General features: G+C 43.1%; 1 protein-coding gene across 1 annotated transcript; it reads right to left on the minus strand.

Moving 5' to 3' along the window:
- Positions 1-596: 596 nt before the first annotated feature.
- Positions 597-10616, minus strand: LOC139743733 (rho guanine nucleotide exchange factor 3-like). Its single transcript, XM_071654182.1, has 9 exons — positions 10374-10616; positions 8673-8837; positions 8135-8294; positions 6072-6148; positions 5490-5579; positions 4888-5058; positions 4454-4624; positions 4003-4189; positions 597-1174 (listed from the first exon to the last, which is right to left on the minus strand). The coding sequence occupies exons 1-9, from the start codon at positions 10533-10535 to the stop codon at positions 1026-1028; spliced, it is 1332 nt and encodes a 443-aa protein (XP_071510283.1). The 5' UTR covers positions 10536-10616; the 3' UTR covers positions 597-1025.
- Between the last annotated feature and the right edge of the window lie 460 nt (positions 10617-11076).

Raw genomic sequence — 11076 nt, forward strand, 5'->3', positions numbered from 1 at the left:
AACTCTTCCTGCTAATTGTATTGGAACAAATTAGAACTCCTTTCATCCCCTTTAATGATGTTTCCTTCAAATTCTTGATCTCGAGTGTGAGCTTTTCAAAACCTCCCTAAAACATGAAGACAATAAAGATCAAAATATCTTTGGAATGACAGATTTTCAGGAAATAATTATGATTCAGAAAAAGAAAAAAAGTAAGGAAATGAAAAAAAAAAATGGAGAAGACCAGCCAAACCATCATGTGTTCATTCAAAATTCAGTTCAAAGAATGTCCCTTATATGAAATAATTATATATAAACTGAGGCAAGTTGGGGGAGTTGTTTGTCGTACCAGCATACACATACAAAAATATATATAAATATACAATGACTCCATATGAAATTCTTCAATCTCCAACTCTCGAGGAAGGTGCAAACAATTTGACGTTGATTGAACTCGACAACAGGCCAATGAGCGGGGCCAGTGCGGACGTGCGGTGTCAAACGCGACCTTCGTATCCCCGCGTGAGCCACACACAAAAAAAATGGCTTGCCCCGGAGGAGACGATCACGCGGCAGAGACGTGGCGGACGAGAATTCGGTCCGCTGCTTCCAGGCTTTCGATTTTCCTCCTCTCCTGCCTGACCTCCGGCCCTCTTCACTGGCTGGCGAGACTGCATCGTCTCTGCTAGATGTGCGTGAGCCAGTCCATCTGTGTGTGTGTGTGTGTGAGTGTGTATGAGATAGCTCAAATGCACCACCTGAGTGTAACTCCATCTCCTGTCTCCTACTGGATGCAGCGCCATGGTTACAACAGTCCTCTGTTCAGGTCTTCAGAGAGGATCTCTCTCTCTCTTTCTGTCCACTTTCATTTCTTTCCCCCATTTTCCCCCAGATATCCACCATTAATCATCAGAGTTCGTCCTCACTTCATCAGTGAGCATTTCTCTGGCTGTGTCCAGTGGTGGTCAGCGGGGAAAATCCTCGAGGGAAAAAGAGACGAGATGCACGGCAACCTCTCGGCGCTTGCCCCCAGGGAGAAGTGGTGCTCAGACGCAAGTGTCGTCCTGTCGCGCTCTCCTGATGGCGGTGCGGAAGAGCTGCAACCACTGCTTCTTGTCATGTTCGTCTGTGGTGTGTAGCGTGAAGGACTGTGAGAGGCTGGGGTTGGTTGACCGCACCTTGAAGCCACATTTCACTGCAGAACATAAAACACACAGAAAAGCAGGAAATACTAAATTTAGTTCATGGCGCCTCTCTTTCAACTTTTTTCCTTTCTCAGCAAATAACACAGTAATTTTAACACAAAATGTGTCTTACCAGCACTACTACACGTACAATATTGCCCTTACAGTATCAGACTTATGCATACATATGTGTGTAAATGAGTGCAATGAACAAGAGAGCATGAAACAAAGAATCAAGCTGATTCAAGCCAAAGATAACTAGTTTTATGGTACAAGAAGGTGGAAGTGAAAGAGCGAGCAGAGTGAAGAGGTCACAGTGGAGGTCAGACATTCAGATGGTGAGACTTCAAACGAGACATTCCTGCTAGTTTGGTAACTCTAAATATCTTCTTTATGTTTCTCTAGCTCTCTAGATCTCTCTTCAACCCTCAGGACATTGGTCTCCCCGGTAGTCTCCCCCACGTGGGTTTGGCAGCAAAATACTTTTGAGAATTCCCCCCATCTAAGGTTACAGATGACCAACGCATGGGTGACAAGCAGCTGAGGTGCTAGAGGCAATGGGTGGGCCGTTTTTACGCTCTATACCGAGGGGAGTGGGAAGGAGTTCGTATAAGCAGGTCAAATGGTGAAACAGGAAAAATTCCTTCGAACTATCAGTGTATGCACATTTCATTTCAGTAAATATCCCATTGTCTTTGTGACAAGGGAGTCATAAGACGTTGCCTATTTTTTTGTCACTTTTTCCACCCAGAATAAGTGCTTTCATTTTATTTTTCTACAATGAAGATAAACACATTGATTGATATCTGACTGCTGAACTTTTCTCAATTCAAGAGCTTGTCTAAACAAAGGCCAAATATGCAGATCTGACTTTCAATTTTTTTTTTTGTTTATTGTTTTTTATAATATCAAAGCACTGAAAACCCATGTGTACACATCACTGTCCTCAGAGGTGACACAAATATGACAAAGATTATCTATCTAAATAAAGAAGTTGCTTTTCAGACCATGTCTAACCTACCTAAAGAGTCCTAAAGAATCCTATCTATTTTCATTTTGGTACACTGCAAATAAATTCATCATTGACTGGGCATTGACAACCTTGCAATATGAATCCACAATAATATTATGTGGGTGAGAAGAGTAAACAGAATTAACCTCAAGGGGGAGTTAGCCAAGGACCCGAGTGTGGTTTCCAAAAAGAAAGAAAGACAGAAAATAAAAAAAAGGAGTCATGAAATCCAAATCAATCCTGTCTTCATGGGCTTTTGGGGTCAATCTAATTAGGATGGGCTGGGTTTTGGGAGGCTCACGAGAGCGGGAGTGAGGAGGGGGGATAAGGGACAGGGGGAAGCAGTCCTGGTGCAACTGGCGGGCACGGCGCGACTCTCGACTAGGAATGGAATGGAATGAAAAAAGTTGCCCAATTTAATGCCACAACAGGAAATCGTTGATGACAAGCTCAAGTGTTTTTCTTTTTTCCCCCCTCTTTATTTTTTCTCTGGGGGTAGGGGGTGGGGATAGGGTAGAGCAGTTGCGTGTTGGTGATTACTCGAGCCCTAACTGGGAGAAACCAAACCAGCGCCTTGGCCCCAGGGCAGGGGTAAAGCAAGAGCCCTCCTTTAAGAGTGGGTGAGGCCCCTGGATCTGATTCCTTGACGTAATCCGTAAGGGATGACGCGATACAGCAACAATATCTATCAACTGGGTGTGTGGTGGTAATCAAATATAGCTTGAGGCAACAAGTTGGCTGACTGCACTCATATCCGACTTATAAGGTGTAATGACTATGCAATACAGCCAATTTTTTATCTCGGGGACAATATTTCACTGAGAATATTCGCATTTGCCTAAACTTTTATGTTTTCTGAGCTTTGAAATGTGGCAAAACAGTTTTCAGATTCCCCGAAAACCTAACGAATATTCTGAAACACTACTGTAGTTTTGCCAAGGTGTACAATTGTCGGCGAGTTGAAAACAAGGACCAGAAACCCCAAACATCCCCTGACAAGGAGGAAATCAGCATACTCCACATTCCTACCAAACGAACCAGTGAGTTGTTATTTCCCTCTAAACATCGTGCGGGCATGGTCTCGATTGAGGCAGGCATGGTCTCAATTGAGGCAGAAACGAAGGAAAGGACAAAGAGAGGTCTTCCCAGGGTTTGGGTGTCAACTGCATAAGTCACTGGAATTTTTTGTTTTTATTTTTACTAGGTTGCAGCAGCAGCCCACACTTCATTCCACACATTCATGCTCCTGTCAATCATTCATTGCACATGAACAAAACTCTCTGGAAGTGCAGAGCAAAGTCGAGGAAACGCTCCTAGGGCTGGCCCCTCCTAGGGGAATCCCCCCTGGACCCCACCGTGACAATGGTTTTGAAGTAAAGGTGCATTCCCCAAATAGCAAGCCATGTCACTGGAGATTTGTAAGGTTCAGCACAGTTTTGTGGGCAGATAAAACTTCTGTACCTCATTTCATCTACCTTTCCTTTGTTTAAAAAAAAAATAAATCCTAGTGTGAAGTCCCAGAATACAACACAGAAATACATTGCTTGTGTTTCAAGGATGCATAGACAATAAATATATAACAGACAAGCCATTTAAGCACTGGCCGACTTCTTACACTGTCAGACATCAAAACACTTTGATTTCTCAAATTAAAACATTGTATGTTTTGTTTTTACAATAATATTTTTGCTCAGGTATCTCTTCACTGTAACACCGAGGCAGGCACATTGCCATTGTTAAAAGCCAAAACTGTGCTGCACCTTTAAAACAGATCCATGTAATCCACAAATCTTGCCAAAAAATGGGAGCAATGGAAAGCCTGCTCACCTGATGGCCCGTGCGAGAGCGCCCCCCTGAAGGACCCCGACCTCTTGATCTCTCCGTCTGGAATGTCGTCGAGTGCCATCGTCCTGACGGGAATCGGCTGCCGGTACACCTGGTAGCACTCTCGGTTGTTTCTCGTCGTCAGCCGCGTGACCACGAGGATGTCCTCGAAAAGGAAGACATGGTATTTCTGTAGCGAAACCGTACAAGAGAGCAGAAAACACTTCAGGGCATGTAGTCAGGTACATGACTGCGGATTACTGAACTTACAAACTTTTGAGTGCACTACTGAAAGACAGCTCCTACAATGTATTTGAAGAGTTTTGTTCATTGAAACTGTTCCTATGATGTATTTGAGAAGTCTGGTTTATCACGTGACATCCACTGCAAATGAAAAACATGCAGATAACTGGGATTAAGAGGCCATTGCTGTCTACACAACAACTTGACTTACCGTTCCTTTGCTGTTCTTCAACACGCCACCACAGAGAAGGACCTTCTGGAAGGCAATGAGGGGGTTCCGTTGCCTGTCATCAAGGTACTCAAACAGGTTGATGTAGTGTTTGCATTTCGTCTCTCCCGTCCTCCTGTCGACCTCGCTGAGGATGTCTTCGCAAGCCTTGATCTGTTTCAACGAATCGCCACACGCACAAAGACAAAGACAGAATAATAATCATTAGCGACAGAAGTAGATGGTGTCTCTGCAAAAGATTTAACACTGTTCGACAATTAAACAAGATAATTGTAGTCTGGAACAATTTTCACAATGGCAAGCTACATAGAAGGGCGTCTAGTTTTAAAAACTTTGGTTGGTTTGTTGGGTTTAATTTTTTTAAAAACTATCTCATAGAACCTTGATTCTCCATGAAAAAGGTGGTTTGAGCTTACCGCATCAGCAATCAGGATCTTGTCCACGTGATCGGATGGGGTCAGTCGGAGAATGTTCTTGAGGAGGAGGGGGTACTTGACCAGGCGGCTGCGGGGAACGTCCAGGAAGTTCCAGAGGTCAAGCTTTCGGCTGAACGGCGACTCGATGCACCTTTCGAGAAAGTCGTTCACCTGGGATGGACCGGGAATGGAGGATTAGAGAAGAGACATAGACAGGAAGAACTTATCACATGTGTACAGCTATACGTACATGATAAAATAAGGCACAGAGAGAGAGAGAGTGTGAGAAATCATGCAGCATCTCTCTACTAAATATTGAATAGGGCAATAGGGGATTAGCATTTCCTGAGCAGACTAAGCAAATTATAGATGAGTTATTAATAACGCATATCAGCGGGTCTGCCCTAGAGAGGGCTTATCACATGTTGTCACTTATGATTTGCAATGAGACTTTGTTTGATCTTCACGAGTCTTCTGAGGCAGATGACAGTACTGATCTGTCACGATATCTAACACGTCGTCTTTGCTCTTATCCCTTTTTTTTTAAAGGTGAGCATACATGGGGAGGGGGAGGGGTGGGGAAATCAGAGGAGAAATCTTACCTTTGAGTCTTGCTTCTTCTCATCCAGCAAGGGCTTGGCTGCCAGCTGGTTTGTGCAGTAGTTGACGTACACATCAGTCAGAGTGGGAAGCTGTACATGAAAGAGAAACAAGAGAATAACATCAGTGGCTTCCATGTTACGTCACAAGCTCACTGAAGACTGCAGACAATTCGTAACTGTACACAACTGTTGCATGTCCGTACCAAATCTACCTCAGACCAGACACATTTTGAGGGCATTGACTGCTCTGTGTGAACGTGAAGGCAAACTACAGATAGGGCAGGTTTCTTTCCGCGGATAAGAGGGCACCAACAGGGCAATGGCATTGTTATTTTTCAGACTGTCAAGCGCATGACCATGGGGGTAGATATCAGATACGCTGCTTACAATGCTGTGTGGTGCCGTTAAATTCAGGGTGAAGGTTGCACTTAACACGGCCAATTAGTTTTGCTTATGGGTCATTAAGATAAATAATGCTGAACTTTCCAGTAGGGAGGAGGGGGGGGGGGTGGGGATGGATGCAAAGTGCTAAACAACCATGCTCTTGTAGAGACCACAGGATAGATAGAAAAGGAAACTTACCCATTTCAACAGCACCTTGCCAACTTCTTCTGTCATTCCATTCTTTCCTCTTTGTTTGCCCAGTTGAATTATGAGTTCTACATTGGAGACACAAGCAATAGTAGAAAAGAAATGAAAAAAAAAATACATGAAATACACAACAGTAACAGCTGCTTGGTGGGGGTGCAAAGATAACACACTGTTTACATACATTTCGTTTTCCCCTTTCATGCTGGCATATCATACACTTCCCAAAAGCACGCAGAGATTAACTGTTAGTCTAAACAACCAAACATGAAACGGGAGCGTGTTTCGGCGAATTCTACCCTCAGAATATCAGCCCGTGTAAACCAATCACCCACACAAGGCAGAACTGCCGGGCAAAAACGAGGCACTCTGGACGGCTTCATGAAATTGACACTCCCCAGTTCTAGAAAGTCGTTAAGAGCTGCTCCCATAATCATAATGCGGGTGATGGGTAGGCAGGGAAAGCTATCATCACTGAAAGCCCTTTGGGAATGCAAACAACTCAACAAGAATGGACAAAAAAAAAGAAGAGACACCTTTCCAAGACAGGCCCACAATTTTTGACAGCTACAGGGAAATACAGGAAAATCTATAATTTCATGCCATCAACCTTGACATGAAACCTAATGGTAGAGCGAGAAAATCTTAATCTTAAATGCTATCATTGAAGAGGGGTTTCTTACCAATTGGGCATTAAAACTGAATCACTGTTTCAAGATGCTCACTATCTTAAAGACTGTCAGCTTCAAATACATATAATGCATAATCTGAAGTATCTGAAGTATTAAAATCTGAAGTATTAAAATCAAAACAAAATCTATTCATTCTGTCACAGGAAAAAAAAAGATTAAACAAGTTAACTCCTTGTCTAAAAAAAGAAAGACAGGACACAACAAAGAAAGTGTATTATTATTGCTCAACAATGACAGTCTATTATCATTGCTCATAAAGTGGAGGTGGCAATGATTGACACAGTAGAACATGCATGACAGAAAAGTCCCACAGGCAGTTACCTGTCATATAAAGTGTAGGTGAGGATTTACGAGCAAGATACGAGGCCCAGATGTCCTCACAAAATAAAAGGGTATCCACCCGGGCATGAAGTTTCAGCTCAAAATCAATCACACCACGCACAACAAACAAACATCTTGTATAGAGGAATGCACGAGTGCCTCTTGAGTGTCGAGAAGATTTCCCACGTTGGTGAGAGAGAGCTGCCACTGTGCGTTCACACTGATGACAATCACTTCCTCCCAGGCTCTAAGTCTGCCAGGTGCTAAATCTGAGCTGGAAACCGCCTCGGAAAATCATCGCCGTCAATGTCAATCCCCGCTCCCGTCTGGTCTCACACGAAAACATTTCCGATTTTGACTGTCAGCTATTCTGAAATTATGGCTCACCGCAAAAAAAAAACCGACCGGACTTCCTTCCTATCGAGATCCAGTGATAGAGAAGGAAGCGAGAGGTGCGCTTGTGCGTGACAAGGCTGCTCTGCGGATTGACGTAAATGCCCATTGTGTACTCATTAGGCGGTTACTTTTATCACACAAACAACATTACCATACCTATTTGTTTTCCCCACTCGTAGGCTGAGAGATATTTCGGTATGCACTTGAGGTTCTCTGCTACACCGCACACCAGTTGCAACGCCTAACGACAACACCTTATCCCTATGAGCAATGGCTGACTTTGACACTGACCTACAACCATGTGGATGTGCCCACGTAAACATTTCACGCATTGTTTACATTGTCTCCGAGACTACACATATAAACAAACAAACAAACAAACATGCAGAGGCATATCTAAATACTGTGTCATTGTCAAGTCCTGGTGAGAATATCCACCACAAGAATCTCAGCACTCTTCTTTTCAGACAGTCTCATCACACCTTCCGTAAACACAGCAATTAACACCTTTGATTTATGAACATTCCAAGCACACACTCCCATCAAAAACATCAAAAACAGCAAATATAGGTCAAATGGCATTGTAATTAGGGGAGAGTTGGACGGAAGAGGCAGCGATGAAATATGTCTAAAGGAAAATAAGCCTACCTTCGTGGAGTGGTCTCAGATCGTCAAGGGAACCGAAGATGATGTTGAGCTCTTCCTCGGTCAGCATCTGAAGGGAGCGCATCGAGTCGCGGTACGCTTTCATCACCAGCTTCAGATCCTCTACGAGGTCCACCTCACCTTGGTACAGCTCATATATGGCCTATAATTGGGCAAATAGCACAAAATTTTGCATTAACACAACTCGGACATTTCAGAAAAACTCAACAATGATCATAGGTAAGAGCTAATTGCACACAAGAATTGCTGTTATTGCTGATACATGAATGACAAACTTTTTGTTTTTGTTTTTGTTCCTAAATTTTGTCATTCTCTGCTACATTTCAGAAGAACTTATGCCACTAACCTGTAAATAGCATGATCCAAAATCAAAGTAAACTTTGTTGCTGAACAATCCAATTTTTTAACGCAGTACTGTGGCTTCTTAACCCCACTGTCTGCTCAAAGGGGAATTTACTCTTTGTGGATTGTATAGGACAGAAGGGCAAATTGTAGATATGGCTGAAGACAATCTATGTACCTCTTGCCGTTTGATTTCAATCTTGGTAAGAGCTCCGTTGATGCTGCCTTGGACCGTCTCGGACCACAGCTTGCTGTCTCTTCGCTTGGTCGGGGTGGCCTGGGGCTTGCAGTAAGGCTTGATTGTCATACAGCCAGCCTGGCCACTCTTGATGCTCATAGAACGCTGCAAGACACATATCCAAATACAAATATATGTCACAATGTCATCAAACCAATCCTCAACTTTATTCTAACTTTGCCCCATTTCCGACAAAAAAAAAGAAAGAAAGAAAGAAAAAAGGAGACAACAACACATAAACAAAGAAACAAAATTAATCAATTTTTTAAACAGTCAATACAGTTTTACAAAGTGCTGTACATCAAAAAAAAAAAAAGAAAAGAAAAGAAAAAAAGATTCAAGACATCATGAAGAGTCCAGTGTACATGAATTTCCATAACTTTTCCCCCCAGTTGTCGAGTATGATTGAGCATTAGGTATGCAAGGTAGTGTTAAATTGACACAAAGAAAATCTTGTCTTGTGGCTGTCATGCACAATACAGACAAAAAAAAAAAAGAGAGAGAGAATAAAAGAACAGAAGCAAAGTCTGCAAACTGAGTGTCATTGACCCCAGACTGAACAATGTCTTTCCTGCTTTCACTGATTTCTGCTTTCCTCAATCAGCACCCCCCCCCCCCCCCCCCATGCAGCGAGTGTTTACGCTTCCTCAAGACTGTGAGCCAACAGATCTGACCTTTTTGAAACGAAACCAACAGATACTGACAAAGGGACTTGGTCTTCCCATGTTTCCCTCTTTCCCCCCTCATAAATATTTGAGCACGGAAAACAATGTAAACAGCACTTGTATCCCATTACGTCAGGGATCAAACGCTAAGATGTCAACAGTCCTATTCATCCACAGTCAGACAGTGCTGTAGAGCAAGACTTTTCCCTGGAATGCAGCTGTGTAAGTGTGCTCTGATCACAAAAGAGGAAGCCTAGATAATCAGCTTTCACCTTGTTCAAACACTATTTATCCAGACATCAACAATACATGACAACAGCATCTCGCTGCTTTCAAAAAACACATCACAGAAGAGTGAACTACTGCTGAGTAATTGTGCTGGTAAACACTTTCAGGTCCATATGAACAAAAGAACAAAGTGAGAGCAGTACATCAACAATTAACAAGCAATCATCAACCTACTAATGTTGTCTTAGAAATGAAAAGTTTGCATTCAAACACTCCAGCAGTACTCAGCGGGAGTATTAGTATGCTTGCATGTGTATAAAACATAATTATAAGTCTGTGCAATATTCACTCAAAGAATGCCCCACATACCAATGCAACAAGTAGTAAATGTTGAGGACACTTAAAGTTACTTTAGGACATCATCCAGGTCCTTCAACTATCAGGTGCACGTGTACTCCAAAATCCGTCTGGGCTTCGCGGTAGATTATAACAGGTAAATATATTCAATTGCACATACCGTATTTGAAGTAATAAATGATGAGAGCAGCTCACAAAATAAAACGACAAAACATATACGACACAAATCTGTGAAATCGCAACGAATGGGAGGATCATCCTCTGTGTAGATCAAAGCATTTTCTCTGCTATCAACTCAACTCTACCTTCACAAGAATGAGCAAAAAAAAAAAAACAAGCAGTAAAGAGAAGAAAAAAGCGGTGACAGGATGAAAGGCAAAGCACAACATACCTCGGGATAAAAGTAAAGGGGAGCCATCATGGATGTAACTGCTTCGGCAGAGTGCAATCGTACAGTTGAGAGTGGTAAAAATCCAGTATTATGTATTCTCAGGCTCAAGGGTAAGTTTCCCAAGATTTTCCTCACAGGTAAGTCATTCCTTGTGGCACTCATCTACAAATATATGCGCACACAGCCAATGGCAATGATACAGTATCACAGAAACACTTGTCAGGGGCTCTGCGCCAATCCCTCATTCCACTAGCGGGGCAATCGTGCTTATGTCTTCATTCACCGCTAGCTGCTATCATTTATTCTCTCTATAGATCAACCTGACGGATTATTCCTGTGCAGTCCAACTTCTCAGAAAGCAGCACGCAGTTAGTGAGTGGAGAGAGAGACAGGGAGAGACAGGGAGAGATACAGAGAGAGAAATTGGGGGGGGGGGGGGGACCAGACATATCAACACTGCCATCTGCTAGCTGCTGCATCTAGTCAGGGAGGTGAGACACCCCCCTGATCTAGTGCAGAGAGGTGAGCGCACAGGATGGCATACACCATGGAGCCATGCATACACGTTATCACGAGCCAACATTCACGTTGACATGTCAATCACAGGCTTCTCCATGAAGCTACCCATTAGAAGGAACGTAGGCCACACCCCCATGGAATCCTATTGGCTAAATGTGGTGTGGGCTATTCCCATTCTGCAGTA

Source organism: Diadema antillarum, unplaced genomic scaffold, assembly GCF_040938485.1.
Source record: "Diadema antillarum isolate AM-2024a unplaced genomic scaffold, OU_Dant_1.0 seq00001104_RagTag, whole genome shotgun sequence".
Taxonomy (NCBI): Eukaryota; Metazoa; Echinodermata; class Echinoidea; order Diadematoida; family Diadematidae; genus Diadema; species Diadema antillarum.

What these genes read in the sequence shown, in the direction of transcription:
- LOC139743733 (XM_071654182.1), bottom strand. Translation starts at nt 10,535, where the DNA reads ATGAGTGCCACAAGGAATGACTTACCTGTGAGGAAAATCTTGGGAAAC. An exon ending in TTGAAATCAAACGGCAAGAG is followed by an intron (nt 8,295 to 8,672) that starts GTACATAGATTG and finishes GCCCAATTATAG; the next exon opens with GCCATATATGAGCTGTACCA. An exon ending in TCTGAGACCACTCCACGAAG is followed by an intron (nt 6,149 to 8,134) that starts GTAGGCTTATTT and finishes TCTCCAATGTAG; the next exon opens with AACTCATAATTCAACTGGGC.